Source organism: Anopheles coluzzii, chromosome X (assembly GCF_943734685.1).
Source record: "Anopheles coluzzii chromosome X, AcolN3, whole genome shotgun sequence".
Lineage (NCBI taxonomy): Eukaryota > Metazoa > Arthropoda > Insecta > Diptera > Culicidae > Anopheles > Anopheles coluzzii.
In genome coordinates this window covers 5,441,911-5,457,623 of record NC_064669.1, presented here as the reverse complement: position 1 = coordinate 5,457,623, position 15,713 = coordinate 5,441,911, and the positions used below count along the sequence as shown (strand labels likewise).

The window sequence follows — 15,713 nt, the reverse complement described above, 5'->3', positions numbered from 1 at the left end:
GATGCGGCGTCCGACGAAATCAAAAATTTTTGATTCCGTCGTACGACGAAATCGCACGTCCGACGTTATCTGTCAAATTCCATATAAAATTTTGACAGGCCTTCCGATAAAATCGCATCCGATGGAGCACAGACACGGGCCTTACAGGAGATAGATACAGGTTCTGAACCTGTTCCATGGCCAAAGATAGGGTTCGGATGAAAAATTGTATCTGGTGGAGATTATATTGATTGATCAAAAATAAATAGCAAAAAATGAATCCATCGAAAAATTGTTGATCTCAATCTTACTGAAAAAAAAATATTAAAAAAAAACATAAAAAATACTCTCATCCAACACTACCTCGCGCCCACTGTCCAGCGGGAAAGAGAGCGAACGAGCGAACCGAGCAGCGACGGGCAAAAGACCGAGCGAGCGAGCGAGACCGGCACACCAAACAGCAAGCGAGATACACGACGGGCGCTGCACGCTGTCGTCCAGGAGCCACCCGCGACCGAGCCAACGGTCTACCGTTTGCTTCAGTACCGTTTTCTTCGCACGCACGCCCAGGCTCGGAACGAACGCTCCCTGGGCCTCCCATACTCGGCCAAAGTTTTGCCAAGCGCGTACCTCTCCCGCGTTCCGTGCTGCAGCAAACCCGCACCCCGTACGCCACCTTCCTTTCCTCCTTTCCCATCCCTCCCCTACCACCCGCTCGACATTCCTCATTCATCCGAACGCACGGTGAAAATACACACGCACGCACACACACGCACACCATACCCTTCCCGTGCTGTATTTGTTGTGCTCCGTGTCGACCCCGCGTGTGTTTGTTTTCCTTTACCCAGCCAGCCAGCGTCCCGTGTGTGTGTGTGTTTGTCTGTGAGCGTTTCATTATTTTTTTGTGAATGAAAATGTGTTACGATTTTCCCGCTGGCGCTCGGTAGTTGTCGGTCCCGCTACCCACTCTCATCCCAAACCCACTCTCGCGCGTGTGTGTGTGTGCGGCTGGTTTTAATTATTAGCCCCGCTCTTCCCCGTACCCTGTCAAAAAGAAAAACACCCGTCTGCCCAAGCGCCCCAGTGCATAGGGGTGGTCGGTCGCGGGGTGGTCACCTGGGCACGGCCGCGAAATTCGCCCTCGTTTTATCAATCCGCCCATCCGTGCGCGCCTGCACTTGTGTCTCTGTGTGCGTGCGTGTGAGCGAACCGAGATGACACACCTGGCGCTGGCGGCGGCGGCGGTGGTGGTGGTGGTGGTGGTGCTGGCCGGTCGCACCTTCGCCTTCAACCTCGAGACGCGCCACATGCTGGAGAAGCAGGGCCAGCCCGGTTCCTACTTTGGCTACTCGGTCGCCGGCCACAGCCAGCGGGTCGGTGGTGGTGGCGGTGCCGGCGGACGCAACGGGGCCGGAAATGCAACGCACTGGTAAGTGGGGAGGCGGGACGGTGGACGAGTGGTGGCACCAATGCAAATGCAAGTGCCGTTTCGGGCGAAGGGAGAAGGTGACGAACGAACGAACTTGCCCAGACACACGCTAACCCGTTTTTTGTTCTCTCTTTCTTCTTCTTTTTCTTTTTCTTCTTTGTTTTGTCCATTCCTCTTCCCATCCCTTTCGTTTCATTTTGCCCTCCGGGTGGGTTGATGGTGCAAAAAAAAAAAAAAAAAAACAAAAAAAAACAACACAACCCTTCGCTGGCAAACCCGTTCCCCGTGTGTGTTTTATACATTTATAGGATGCTGGTGGGCGCACCGCTCGGGCAGAATCTGCAGCCCGGCTCGAACCACTCGGGCGCCCTGTTCCGGTGTCCGATTACGCTGGCGCAGGACGACTGCACGCAGGTCATCACCGATGGCCACCGGTGTAAGTGAACGCCCGCAGCCGCGCGGTGGTGGAGCGTGAAAGGCGCCACAGAAAAGGGATGGTGTTGGGGGCTTCTTCTTGCTATGTATCCGTTTTTTTTTTGGTGGTTGGGTATTTTTTTCAAGTGGGTGGTGTTGGTGGTGGTAGTAGTTGTGGAGAGTGTGAGCATATTTTATATATATATGTTTATGGCAGAAGCGTTTAGTTCCCGGTGATGGGCGCAAAAGGTTTCATGTTAGCTCATGTAGGATTGTAAAAAACGAAACGAATCGATACATGGAAAGTCCCATGTGCTGTGCCATTCTCCTACCCAATCTTCAATTTACCGCTATTCGAATTTTATAGCTAAACAGATTCACGTTTAAGCGTAAAGTTTTAGTGCCAGCAGCATCGGCAGCAGCATTCCCTTCGCCAAAAGGGTCAACAACAGCGCCCTGACCTCCGCGCCACGATGCGGGGAGCAATAAAAGAAACCTTCAATCTCTCGATGCGCCCTGCCACCATTCAACCTCACCAATCAACCCTTAATGTCTGCGTTCGTGTGTGTGTGTGTGTGTGTAAGTGTGCGCCTATCGATAACGTGGATGCTGCCGGTGACTGGCAGAACAAATTTACCCAATCCACAAAAAAGAAAACTCAATCCCCTTCGCTGCTCGCCTAAACAGTTGGATAACAATGGCAACGAGCCATTTCGGTGTGATGGAGTGGAGAGGAAAAAGGGCACACGGGCGGGGAGGCAACGAGAGAGAGAGGCGCGAACAAAAATGCTGAAACATCGCGCGCCCAGCGAAAAGACGACGATGGAGGTGCATCCGCCATAGGCAGGCGGCATCATATCCACTTGACGCCCGGGACGCCGGGATGATCTCATCCCGTGTAATCGCAGCCAGCATCCGAGGAGGAAGCAAAACAACAGCAACCAATTATATATAGCTAGAAGATGAAGTAGTAGCCAGCCAGAAACACACACACACACACACACAAAGCCGTTGCAGCGTCGTAATCCCGTTTTAATGCTCTCCAGTTGGTCGCCGGATTATTTCCAGATGTTTTGCAGCAGCACCAGCAGCAGGATAGGAGTTTTACCGCAAACACACACATTGACCGCATCGAGCTATTTTATTGTCGCGCTTACCCCGTGCGACTATAGTTATATTTATAAAATCCCGGCTGCAAGCAAACGGCAGACGTGCTCGCCCGGACACTCGAAATATTCCAGCGGCCATAGGAAGAATGGTTGCGCCCTTTTCTTCCCGCGCTTGCTGCTTGTTTTTTTCTGTCTGCGGCTTCGTCGCTTCGCGGAGATTTTGTGCTGCACGCGAAAAACGATCCTTTTCACCCCCCCTTTCCACGACTGCCCCGCGTTTTATGATGAGCGTTTCATAAAACAAAACCATAACGACCAAACCAACAGCACACGCTTCTTGCTGCTGGTGCTGGGACGGTTTTATGTTTATACCCTCCTCCCTGTCAGCCTCCACCACCCATCACCCATCGCGTAACATAAGAGACCTTTCGCACCTTCAGGCGCGTATCCGTCAGAGCAAAAACAAAAAACAAAAAAAGAGAAACCTCCCGGCCACGGGTGTTTTGATTTAATTACATTCCGGTGCCATTCCGGATGGTGGTGATGATGGTGGAATGGGTGGTTCCGTAAAAGGCAATGGGCTTAAGGAGGGTGTTGCGGGACTTTTGTTTCGCTAAACCGTGCTCGTTCGGTTCGGTTCTAGTGTGAGCAGCGCGCTCTCGCCACACACATACAAACACACACTCATATAAACATTTCAAAAAACGCACGGAACCGTGAACCAATGCTTCTGGGTTGATTGTTTATGTTGGGTTTTGCCATTACCTTGTACACACGGAACTTCTTTTTTGTTTTAGCTGATAATTTCAGTAATGCTTTCCTGTGGCAAGTATGCTGTTAACTGAATCTCATTCAGTACAGTTGACTGCTGGGATCGAAACATGACATTTTATCGTAATCATAGCGAAACCATTGTTCAGCAATTGGAATTGGTGCAAGTCCAATCCAATCGTTTTTTTAAGGAAACGATAGCGCTATTAATAGCAGTGCTGCAAAATGTCATGATGGTCATCACCGAAAACAATCAACATGACCGTGGTAGCTTGATGCTCATTGCTGATACTCAATGAAAGTGGCATGCCGAAGTTTCAACCACCAACAGTCTCGACTGAAACGAAGTTCAAGTCAGCTCACGTGTAACAACTGAGATGATCAGGCGATGAGACTCATACCGTTGGTGGACCAATAACATGCTAGGTTGTCACCTTTGAAGCATCCAATTCTTCGTCACTCACTTGGTCATGACATTTTCTATCAGTGATGATCACGACATTCTTGGGACATACTAGGCAAGTAGTTCTAAGTAATAACATGAGCATGATTTCTCTGTCTGCTTTGATGATCTGTCGGGTCAAACAGAGCGACAAAACATGGTCATTTTGTTGCTAGGAACCACCCGCACGCACCACATATCTCCCATGACTATCGTGATGATCACCAGGCAGAAAACGTCACGACCAAGTGACTGACCAAGAGTTGGTTGAACAAAGTGTGACGGTCGCACCAACTATTTGAGTCTCACCTTTGATCATCACAGTAGAGGCTCGTGACGCTGACATGACTTGACATTTCAGTGACATTTTGCAGAATTGATCACAGTAAAACAAAAAAAAAGTCATGTCATAGTGAGTGCCCAAGCTTTGGTTGCAAAATTTTTCACCAAACGAATGTATTGAACCACACCAACTGTTTGAACATCACCTCTGATTATCACAATTGAGCACGTGGTGCTGACATTTTTTTTTATGACATTGACAGTGACATTTTGCAGCACTGATTACAAGATCTGTAAAACAGCTTTGAAATAGAAAAATGAAGCAAAAACCAACCCCTTTCTTTCCTCCTTTTTTTTCCTTTTCTTACGCTATTCGTCACTAGCGCCCACCGGGAAGTATCTTCCCTTTCGCCAAGCGTACAGTAAGTGTAAGTGCAGCCTGTCTATTGGGTTTATTTTTCTTCTACTCTATTCTAATCCAATTTCATTCTCTTCTATGCCATTTGTTTGGTTTTGCATCTTTATCTTGTTGTTGTTGTTTCTTGTTGTTCGATCCCGTTCGTGTATAAATATATATTAGCTTGGAATGATTAATTTTTTATGTTTTTCTTTTTCTCTCTCTCTTTTTCATTATATTTACACAAAACACACATACACACACTAAACATACAACAACAACAAAAAACACATTAATGTTATCGTACCGATTAGGCAGCAGCCAAGGAGCGCTCTTGCTATTCAGATCACCATGTTTAAGCGTACAAAACATAGCAATTAGTGTGCAAATAGTTGTATCGCCGCCTGATTAGTTCGTTTTGCGGCATGCGGCCTGCGCTCGATCGAGGAAAAGCAAATGGGCAGCAAATCCCCCCCCCCCCCCATGTTTCCGGTCCTCAAAATCTTCCCCCCCCCCCTCACACCCTGATCCAGTTCCTTCCCCATATTGCGCGCTGTGTTTGTGTTTGCTTACGGGTGCACAGTGCAGACGGTCCCGTTTCATCACGAATGCGTATCGAATTTATCGAAAAGAAGAAGGGTTGCCTGTTTTTGATTAAGGGCATTTTTCTCTTTCCTTCTCTGTCTCTCTCTCTTTCTGTCTCTTTCTCTTCCGAGTAGCACGGTACCTCGTACGCGATTGAGTGAGTAGGGTTTGGTCCCAACTTGGTGTTTGAGTTTGTTCCCGTTTTTTTCCCTCGCTCCCTTAAGTGCGTTATTTTTAAAATTTTTCAAAAGCCCATTTCCCAACGCTTATCACCCTCCCGAAACCCTCCCCTTCCCTTTCCTTCGCGCATGCCCGTATCGTTGAAGTTAAACAGTTTTACAATTTACATTCATTTGCATCTTTTTTAACACCCCATTGGCATGAAGATGTTCTGTTTTTTTTTTAATGTATTTTTTATTTAATATTTTCGATTCGATTTCGATTTGCTCTTAAACCCGTTCAATGTGGTATTTTTTTTTTATTTCATTGCATCACTGTTACTCTGTTGCATTTTGTTGCATCGTTGCCCGTTTTTGCCTGTAAATCGTTTTTGTATAATTGTTTGGCGTATTGCGTTTTGCTTATTTATAGTTTTACTTCGATTGATCTTTAATTTAGCGTTAGCTTTCTCGCTCTTTCGTTTTTGCGTGTGATTTGATTCTGCCTGCACTAAATTGCGGCGCCCGTATCGAGCGCTTGGTGGTGGGAAATCGAAACCGAATACTAATCGCTCGACACTTTCTCTCTTTGCGTGCGGGCTTTTAGCGGACGATTTCGACGACGACGAGCTGCTGGGCGACGGGGAGTCCCGCCTGGAGCCGCCCGGTGTGGACGAAATCAAGAACAACCAGTGGCTGGGCGTCACGGTCGAAACGGGCGGCCAGGAGAACAAGGCAAGCAGAGCAGACGCATTTCACACAACACCGCAACAGAACAAAAAGCAATTTTCTAATTCTCGTTCTCTCTCTCTCTCTCTCGTCGCAGATCTTTGTGTGCGCGCATCGGTACATTAAAATCAACAACCCGCAGTCGCTGGCGTACACCGCGTCCGGGCCCGGCTCGCCCGGCCTGTACCTCGGCCAGGGCGTCTGCTACGTGCTGAACGAGGACTTTTCGTTCGGCTTCGCGGTCGAGGTGTGCCGGGGCCGGTCGATCGAGCGCGAGCACCAGCAGTACGCGTTCTGCCAGTCGGGCACGTCCGGCGCGGTGCTGCCGGACGGTACCGCGCTGATCGGGACGCCCGGCGCGATGACCTGGAAGGGCACGCTGTTTAACGTCGCGATCGAGGGCGGCTTCCTGTCGCGCGACAAGTTCCAGTACTTTGCGCCGCACGACAACCTGCACTCGCCGGTGCCGAACTACAGCTACCTCGGCATGGCCGTCACCGGTGGCCGCTTCTTCGGCGAGTACATGGCGTACGCGGGCGGTGCGCCGCGCGCCGCCCAGGGCAACGGGGAGGTCGTGATCTTTACCAACCGGCAGAAGCGCAACCCGTTCGATCATGTCGTGTCGCTGCGGGGCGAACAGTTCGGGTCCGGCTTTGGCAGTACGCTCGCGTCGGCCGACATCAACGGCGATGGGTAAGCATTTTGTGGGGAGGGGGAGGAGATGGGATATTATCTCGTTAGTTTGAGGCTTTTTTATCGCTGATAACGCGAGCGAGCCGTCGGGAATTATGCGCATTATTGGGGCGGGGTGGTGAGAATCATAAAATCACGATCTCGTTTGCTTGCGATTTCGCCACGTCATCAGGCCCTCCCGGTGCGTGCATTACATCATCGATTGGTATCGATCGGTACGATGCTGCTCTTGTAAACAGCACTGTTTGAAGTGCATGATCAACCTTTTTCGCGTGAATTCGTAAAGCCAGTATATCACCACAAAACACCAGAAAAACCCCTCCATCGATCTTAAAATACTCCACGAGATGGAACTCTCTGACTCAACTCTCTTCCCATTGTACGGATGAATCAAGCTTCTCGCCAGATTGGCAAATCTGCTTACGCTGCTTTCCTTGCCGACGAAGGACAGACTCATAGGGGAAGCTTACTGGTCCGAAACCACCGCCGGGGGCAGCTGTTAGCACAAACATGAGCCATTTTTATCATTTTCACTCCCTCCCGTTGATAAGCTCTGTTTAGTTCGCACACACAGCATATCGCACGTTTGCTTTTCTCCGCGCCCGCAGTGACGTGTACTCCCGCTTGTGTGTGTGTTGTTTTGTGCGCGCGAAAGCTTCATCCCCCCCTTTCCGCCAGGTTCAATATTTGCTCTATTAGTTGTGCTGCCGCGCCGGCGACGCTCCAGCCATTGATAATCCGTGGAATTCGAACCGAACCAAGCGGCTGCTATCAGTTTTGCATACGCCCCATGCTCACGTGTCCCCCAGTAGTCCCACCCCGCGCTCGCGCAAACCACGGCACTCATGCGGCACCGACTGTCGCGAAGGTTAAGTGAGGTCGACTTCCCCCCATTTACGGAACGGTTGCAGCGCGCAAAAATGTGGCATTATTTTATTATTTTTTACATTTTTACTTTATCGAATTTCTCTCTCTCTTCCACAGCCGGCTAGACTTGCTGGTGGGCGCCCCGAACTACTTCAACCGTACCGATGGAGGCGCGGTGTACGTCTACCTGAACCGGGGCACCAGCTTCGGGCCCGAGTACGACCAGCGGCTAACCGGGCGGCTCGAGTCGCGGTTCGGCACCGCCATCGCCAACTGTGGCGACCTCAACCACGACGGGCTGGACGACGTGGCGATCGGGGCACCGTACGAGTCGGCCGGCAGTGGCCGGGTGTACATACACTTCGGCACGCCCGACGGGGCCCTGTCGCCCGAGCCGGTGCAGACGATCGATCCGTCCGAGCTGTTCGCGACGCCGTGGCGCACCTTTGGCAGCTCGCTCGACGGTGGGCACGATCTGGACGGCAACTCCTATCCCGACCTGATCATCGGCTCGTACGCTAGCGATCGGGTCGTGGCGCTGCTCGCCCGCCCCATCATCAACATACGCACGTACGAGGAGCAGCAGGCGGGCGAGCCGGGCTCGATCGATCCGACCCGTGTCGGCTGCCCGTCCGATCCGACCGCAAACGTCACGTGGTAAGTGGGGAGTGCCCGTCCCTGCTCCATCCGCGCTCCATCTTTTAACCTGACTTTATTCTCATTTTACCCCGCAGCTTCAGCTTCCGGGCGTGCAGTGCGGTGGACGATGCGTCCCTGAGCGAGGGCGACGTGTCGGCGGACTCGTCCCTGCAGCTGCGCTGCACCATCCAGGCGGAAACGTTTCTGAACAAGTTTTCGCGCGTGTACTTCGGCACCGGCGGTGGGCCGGGCGCGGACAAGACCCCGGCCGTCCCGGGTGCGGCCGCGACGCGCACCAACATACTGAAGCGCCGGTTCCGGCTGGCGGTGAGCGGCAGGCCGGTGTGCCACGATGTGACGGCGTACCTGAAGGAGGGCACGCGCGACATACAGAACCCGATCCAGTTCCGCATCAGCTACACGCTCGACGAGGAGCGTGCGAACGGTGGGACCGGTGCTGGTGGACGCCGGGGTCGAAAGGAGCGGGAGCTGCCCCGGCTGGAACCGATCCTGAACCGGACGGCGGCAGAGCGCACGTACACCATGCCGTTTCAGAAGGACTGCGGTGTGGACGGGCTGTGCCAGTCGGCCCTGGTCATCCAGAACGCGACGCTGGTGGGGCTGGCCCGGAGCGGTGGCGCCGCCGGTGGCGAGTACCAGCTGGTGCTGGGGCTCGACCGGACGCTGACGCTGGCCCTGACGGTACAGAATCGGGCCGATTCGGCGTACGAAACGCACCTGTACGTGCGGCACGATGCTTCCCTCACGTACGCCGGCTCGAAGGTATGATATTTTACCATCCCTATCATCATCAGCAGTGCTGCAAAATGTCAATGTCATAAAAAAATCTGACGGAAACAAAATCCATGTCAGCGTAACGCACTCAATTGCGATAATCAGAGGTGATACTCAAAACGATTGATGTGACCAATGCATGCTTCGTGACATTTTAGCAACCAACGCTTGGTCAGTCACTTTGTCATGACTTTTTTTTACTGTGATCAGTTCTGCAAAATGTTACTGACATAATCATGACAAATTCCGGCCGATACAAAATAATGTCAGCGTCACGAGCTCTACTGTGATGATCAGCATGTGATTGATCCTCCAACTGTTTCAGTCTCACCTCTGATCATCTCAGTTGTGAGCTGGTTTGAGCCGTTTTAGTTATGAGTGTTGCTGATTGGCAGCACTGTTCACAGCCACTAAAAAGTCATAATTATGATTGCAACGGCATCAAGCTGGTCAGTAAGAGCATTGCGTTGGACTCAAGCATTCGCATGTCCCGTTCGGCATGTCATGACGCACTTTCATGGAGTATCAGCAATGAGCATCAAGCTACCACGGTCATGCTCATTGTTTTCGTTGGTGTACATCTCGTGATGGTTATGACATTTTGCACCACTAATCATTATAAGCAGCCGCATTTAAATTCCTTTTCCCATTCCCTACGCAGGGCTCGTCGGTGTGCGGCGCACACAACGCAACGATGGTCGACTGCAGCATCGGCAACCCGCTGAAGCGGAACGGTGAGGTGCAGCTGTCGCTGCGGTTCGATGCCCGCTCGCTCGAGGAGTACGGGTCGAGCAAGGGCCCGAACGGTCTCTCGCAGCACGTGGCGCTGGCCGTGTTCGTCAACACCACGTCGCAGGACACGGGCAATAGGACGCGGGCGCAGCTGAACCTGCGCATTCAGCGCGCGGTCAAGCTGAGCATCAGCGGCAAGGCGCTGCCGGAGCAGGTGTTTTACGGCGGGGGCGGCGAGCAGATCATGGGCGAGAGTGCGATCCACTCGCTGGACGAGATCGGTATGCCCGTGCAGCACAAGTATCAGGTAAGCGAGGGGGCTAGAGGGGGATAACGTGTAACTTTAGAAAGTGCAACGTTTCGTGTTTTAAATAGTCCAAAGTTCGCATTTTGCATTGCACAGCAAACACTTGTTGGCATCAGGCTCAACAAAAGTCTGTTTTAGAACCTTTTAGGTCTTATTCTAGAAAGGCAAAATACGCCAAGCATTCTTTTCTCCAACACTATTTCCAAGAATTTAAACACGTAAACATTTGTGTCGTAAATATTCAGCAACTGGTAAAAACGGCAATAAAATCAAGTACAAATCTCATGTTCTGGTGCTTTAAGCATCATGACACCCACCTGGCAAAGACGGAGACCCTGTCATGGGGTAAGATGGAAACCAACATTATTGAGCTATTTTGCTTCTGCTATCAATTTGCTGATTAACAGACGTCATCAAATTGCATTAAATCAAAGGCTAATCGAAGGTTATGGACCAACCAGCTTTTGGAGAAAGCATTAAAACCTGCGAAGAACGGAACATCGGTGACAACCAGCAACCATACACTTTGCTTTCACTTGCCCGTCGCTGACTAGGTACGCAAACTCAATGTCTTGCCACGAATAAGAACAAGAAGAAGAAGCATTGATATCATATTGAGATCTTTCAAGAATAGATGAAAGATTCTGTGGGATTTCAAAGAGCATAAAGATGAATTTTGACTTGGTTTCCAAAAATGACCTGAAGGTCCAATTCTTCTATAAGTCCACCAAAGTTGCTGGGGTCGCGGACTTGAGTAATTTCCTAAAGAGAAGTCCTAAGCTGTTTGTTGGAAGTGGCGCTTATACACCGTTTTCGAGCCCAAGTAAACGATGTTAAGGTGCTTTCTGAACATTGTTCAACTATCAGGTCTATAAATAAGTTTGGACGTTTTTTACGGTGTTCCATGTTTCATAGGCCTGAATAGACATCGATTTTATTCAGAAAAGTGAATTCAGTCACTTTGTATAACAGAAATTTTCCCATCTTTTCGGCAGATTGTGGATTCGTTCACAATAAAAAGTAAAATCTGGTTTGGAGGTAATCCATGTATCGATCCAATTTTTCAGTTGGTTGGTTGGTCTTCCGGATCATGCGTAATGCTTTTAAACGCTGACAAATAGCTGGCTGAGTAATCCCAAACGTCGGATTTGCCAGCTGAGACTGTGTTTGGATCGAGTCTTCATGAAGTGTTGTGTGCAGTGCTCGACCTTCGTACTTTGTTGGCCGTCGAAAAATCATATTTTCAATTGATCGTAAAAACAGGAAGTTTGATAGAAGTTTCAACACATTTTTTGATAAAATTTGAGACTTTCTTATTTTCTCAGTCGTTGCATTTATACATCATCACTTCGTTTTTAGGTACCTTAGTCTACTATGGAACAACGCTTAAGGTACAATATTTGTGGCAGTTTATAGAAAAGGTGATACGATGATAACTCGTAACGTTTGCGCAATCGATGGAAGATCGGACTTTTATTGACGGATTGATTATTACATCACATCTTATCTTCAGCTACTGTGGGCCACTCGTACCTTATCGCAACCCCCACACGTCCTCATGCATCAATGCCAAAAACTCACCCAAACCTCTCCCCCAACCCTTTCCAATTGCAGATCTACAACGACGGGCCGTGGCGTGCACCGATGGTTCGGCTGGAGATCGACTGGCCGCTGCAGGTGGCCAACAACAAACCGCAGGGCAAGTGGCTGCTCTACCTCGATGCGCTGCCCGTGCTGGACATGTCCGGCATCATGGGTGACGGGCGCAGCACCTGCGACGTCCTGCGCAAGGACGAACCGGACGGTGCCGTTGTCGCCGGGGGCGATTCCGTCCCGCTCGTCAACCCGCTCGGTTTGCCGAGCCGCACCGGGCCGAGCGCGCCGCCCAGCCCGTTCACGGCGCTGCGCAGCGCCAACTACACCCGGGCGGGCCGCGTGCGCCGCGACCGGGCGATGGTGCTGCGCCCGCAGGCCGGCGACGGCGCCGTCCAGATGGACTGTGCCAGCCAGACGGCCAAGTGCGTGCGGATCGTGTGCAAGATACACGATCTCGGGCCGAAATCGCACGCCCTCGTCACCGTGACCGCGCGGCTCTGGAACGCCACGCTCGTGAGCGATTACGCGCAGGTCGACGTGGTGCGGATCGGGTCGAGCGCCCGGTTCGTCGTCGAGGGCATCGACGAGCTGCTCGACCAGGCGCACCAGCCAGCCAGCCTGACCGTGCGCACGGAAGCGTTCCCGGAGATGGGGCCGCCGATCGTCGCGATGGACGTGCCGTGGTGGATCATCCTCATCGCCGCCATTACCGGGCTGCTGGTGCTGATCGCGCTCACCTACCTGCTCTACCGGTGCGGGTTCTTCCGCCGCAAGCGGCACACCGGCGACGATCCGACGCTGAGCGGCAATCTCGAGCGGCGCCGCGACCCGTCCGGCGGCGGGGGAGGCGGCGGCGGCACCTACGACGAGCTGAACGACACCAACGGCAGCGGGGGCGGTACGGCCGAGCGGAAACCGTTCCTTGGCCGGCGCTCCTAGGCGCGAAGAAGCAGGGGGAAGGGTTCCTTCAGGACCCCCACACCACTCCGCCGGACACGTACTCCAGAGCATTCAATTGTGCCATTTTCTTTCGCTTTACCCGACACACATCTCCCTTCCCCGTTCGTTGCACTTTACACTACGGGGATGGGGAGGAAGGGGAAGCTGTGAGCGTTTTGTTACTTAACGAGAATGAGCCGTTTAACGTTTAAGTGTGTTAGGGGCGTTGTCTTCCAACCGTTACGGGACGATGGTGCCGGGAACGTGACATGTTCCGAGGGTTCCGATTTTTTTTTTCTATTTTCGACCCGTTCGAATTGCCTTATCCAAAAGGAGTGGGGGAGTAGGTGGCTGAAATGGGGAAGGGGGAGGCTAGTGCCAATCAATGTGCTCCTCTTCCCCACCACTCACCACCTACCCCTCCCTCCGTGGACTGTAGTAGCTAACTTAAGCGAGTAGGTTAATTTGTTCGCGAGGACTTACCAATTTATGATTACGATAGACAGTTAATTCGTTCGATACTGCCCCGCGCAGTGAAGGATGCGCAGCAGCAAAACAACTAAAAAACAGAGGATAGAGGGAGTGGGCCATTTTTTATATACATCTATATATATACATACGCACATTAGTAAAGTTTTATGGCGCCGTGTTAGTACCTTGCCAAACATTTCGAATATAGGTAGGCCTTAGCTTAGCGTAGAGGGGTCGTGTGCGCGGATATACGCCTCACCACCCAACAAGCCTGTACACACGTACACGGGATGTGCCTGTGCGTCTTAGCCGATACTTTTTAGCTATTTTTTTTTATTTTTTGTTTAAATTCGTTCCCTCCACGGGCCGAGGTTACTAGAGACTTAAAACTGTTTTGCAAACCACTGCAGGCAAGCGTAGTTATACAAATCCCCATCCATCCACCCAGTGCATACGGCGATATATGAGGGCGAGGGCGTAGAAACGGCGTCTTCTTGACAGACAGTTCGTCCAATTGTTTGTTTTTGTTTTTAATTATTATTTTATTTTGGCCCGCACAATACACTGAGGAGACTGCCGGTGGGAGCAGACACGCAGGGTGCCAGTATTAATAAGAGGTGACACGATATAGAGTATATTATACGTGTACGTGGTTCGTGGTGCATGTGCCTTCACTCCACCTTCAAGTGTCGTTTCGAGTGGGTAGGGGTTTTTTTTTTCTTAAATTAATTTAATTTCCATTTTTGTGTGGAGCCACTGTAGCCTCCGTGAAACAAACACGCGGGCGAACGGCTTAATACCGCTCGCATGCACGCAAATTGTCCACACAGACAAACAGACTCGCCGGGGCAGCTATGACTAGAGCTAACAGCGAACCGAGCGGAAGATGCAAAACGGTTGCACACTCATACGCGAAACAAACAAAAAATCAAACTTTGGTCCTATTTTATTCCATCCATTAATAACGAGAAGACGAATAAAAATGGAAATGGAGGAGGCGGTTATGCTATTTACTTTATACATTATAAAACTCTGTAAATCAAATTTTTGTGCGTGTATATCACTTACTCGTAGGAAAGAAATTGAACTGTTGTAAGAAGTTGTAAGTTTGTTTCTGTTGTGAATGAGTGAAGTCTGGGTTGGGTTATTTGGGACAACAACAAAAAAAAAACATAATAAAAAGGCGTCACAAGATGATGCTTTAATGAGTGGCGGGATGCTTCTGGAGCGTTCGGCACTAATTAGCGATAAGAGGTTTGGTCTCTTAATTGCGAGCGCGCGCGCGCGCGCGTTCGTGTTGTTGCACCTTCGCTAATGGCAAACCCCGACCATCGCGACGCTACCGGCGGGGCGTATACCAACCAAGCCAATTTGAGCCCATTCCTGGGGATGCACAGCCCGGGGCGGATTAGTGCGTGCCATCGTTACTAGGGAGTGTCAATTATTTTTACACTTGATCGGGCCGGACATAGCTATCCGTGTTGCTGACGGTTCAGTGGTGTTTTGTAAGCCGGACGTCTGACGTCGGACGTTACCGCTTAATAACGCAAAGCAAACTAAGGCAAACAACAGCCAGAACTAATGAATGATGTGGGGGGCTTTTTTTTTCTTCCCAGGAACGAACCTAACTCCCCAACGGTTAGTGCGTGGTCTTTGAACCTTGGATTTAATGTTGTAAATCTCAACCTCTCTTTTTAGAAACATCAAACGTGGATTGGCAGCTGACTCATCTTGAGCATCTTTAAACCCCCGGTGGATCTGTGGAGGAATAGAGGTGCACACTATCTGCTCCGTTTCTACGCCTCGAGAACGTTCTAGAACCTCAGTTACGTTAGGTGCTGCCCCTTTCCGAACGTCACCAAATAACTTGGATGGGCCGTGAGCATAACTGTGTACAGGAATAAATATTGAATCCGAAATCGAGGCACTAGTGACAACCCAAGAACAATCACAGGATCTCATCCGGGCAAAGCGGTTTTATTTTTCTTTTATAGACTTTCAGGGGACGTACAATAAGTTACAGAATTAGTACATGACTTAACCTTCGATCTTCTCGGTCATTTGGGTAATGCGCTCTCAACCGTAGCAATATCACTGTTTATTTGATTAAAATAATGATTTAATTTCAATTTGCTATTACCAATTTGAAATTTAGGTTTTAATATAGAGAATTTATGAACATGGAGCAATAAAACAATTAAAAAGTTGATTAAATCTAAACTAAAAGTTTGTTTAGTATGAAGAATACCCTTTTTTTGAGGTGTACGCTGAATTTAATGGCTTCAAAACATGATACTGAGGCTGAGGCTCTACCCATACCAGTCTAGGACCCGTTCACGAACCCAAACCAAGCATGATTTCATATCGATTCTGGAGTTG

At 50.4% G+C, this 15,713-nt stretch overlaps 1 protein-coding gene across 3 annotated transcripts; it reads left to right on the top strand.

Moving 5' to 3' along the window:
- Positions 1 to 364: 364 nt before the first annotated feature.
- Positions 365 to 14,378, top strand: LOC120950398 (integrin alpha-PS1). 3 transcript variants are annotated; one of them, XM_040368398.2, is made up of 9 exons: positions 365 to 1,408; positions 1,717 to 1,844; positions 4,810 to 4,848; positions 6,174 to 6,301; positions 6,393 to 6,988; positions 7,973 to 8,512; positions 8,590 to 9,277; positions 9,951 to 10,328; positions 11,943 to 14,378. In XM_040368398.2, the coding sequence occupies exons 1-9, from the start codon at positions 1,194 to 1,196 to the stop codon at positions 12,861 to 12,863; spliced, it is 3,633 nt and encodes a 1,210-aa protein (XP_040224332.2). In that variant the 5' UTR covers positions 365 to 1,193; the 3' UTR covers positions 12,864 to 14,378. The 3 variants fall into 3 exon arrangements, with proteins under 3 accessions (XP_040224332.2, XP_040224324.2, XP_040224340.2); XM_040368390.2 differs by having other exon boundaries at positions 4,810 to 4,854; XM_040368406.2 differs by lacking the exon at positions 4,810 to 4,848 and having other exon boundaries at positions 367 to 1,408.
- The last annotated feature ends 1,335 nt before the right edge of the window (positions 14,379 to 15,713 follow it).

Bases quoted from the DNA above. Each gene is read 5' to 3' on its own strand.
- LOC120950398 (XM_040368390.2), top strand. From the start codon at position 1,194: ATGACACACCTGGCGCTGGCGGCGGCGGCGGTGGTGGTGGTGGTGGTG. The intron at 8,513-8,589 runs GTAAGTGGGGAG...TTTACCCCGCAG, and splicing joins CCGACCGCAAACGTCACGTG to CTTCAGCTTCCGGGCGTGCA. The intron at 10,329-11,942 runs GTAAGCGAGGGG...TTCCAATTGCAG, and splicing joins CCGTGCAGCACAAGTATCAG to ATCTACAACGACGGGCCGTG.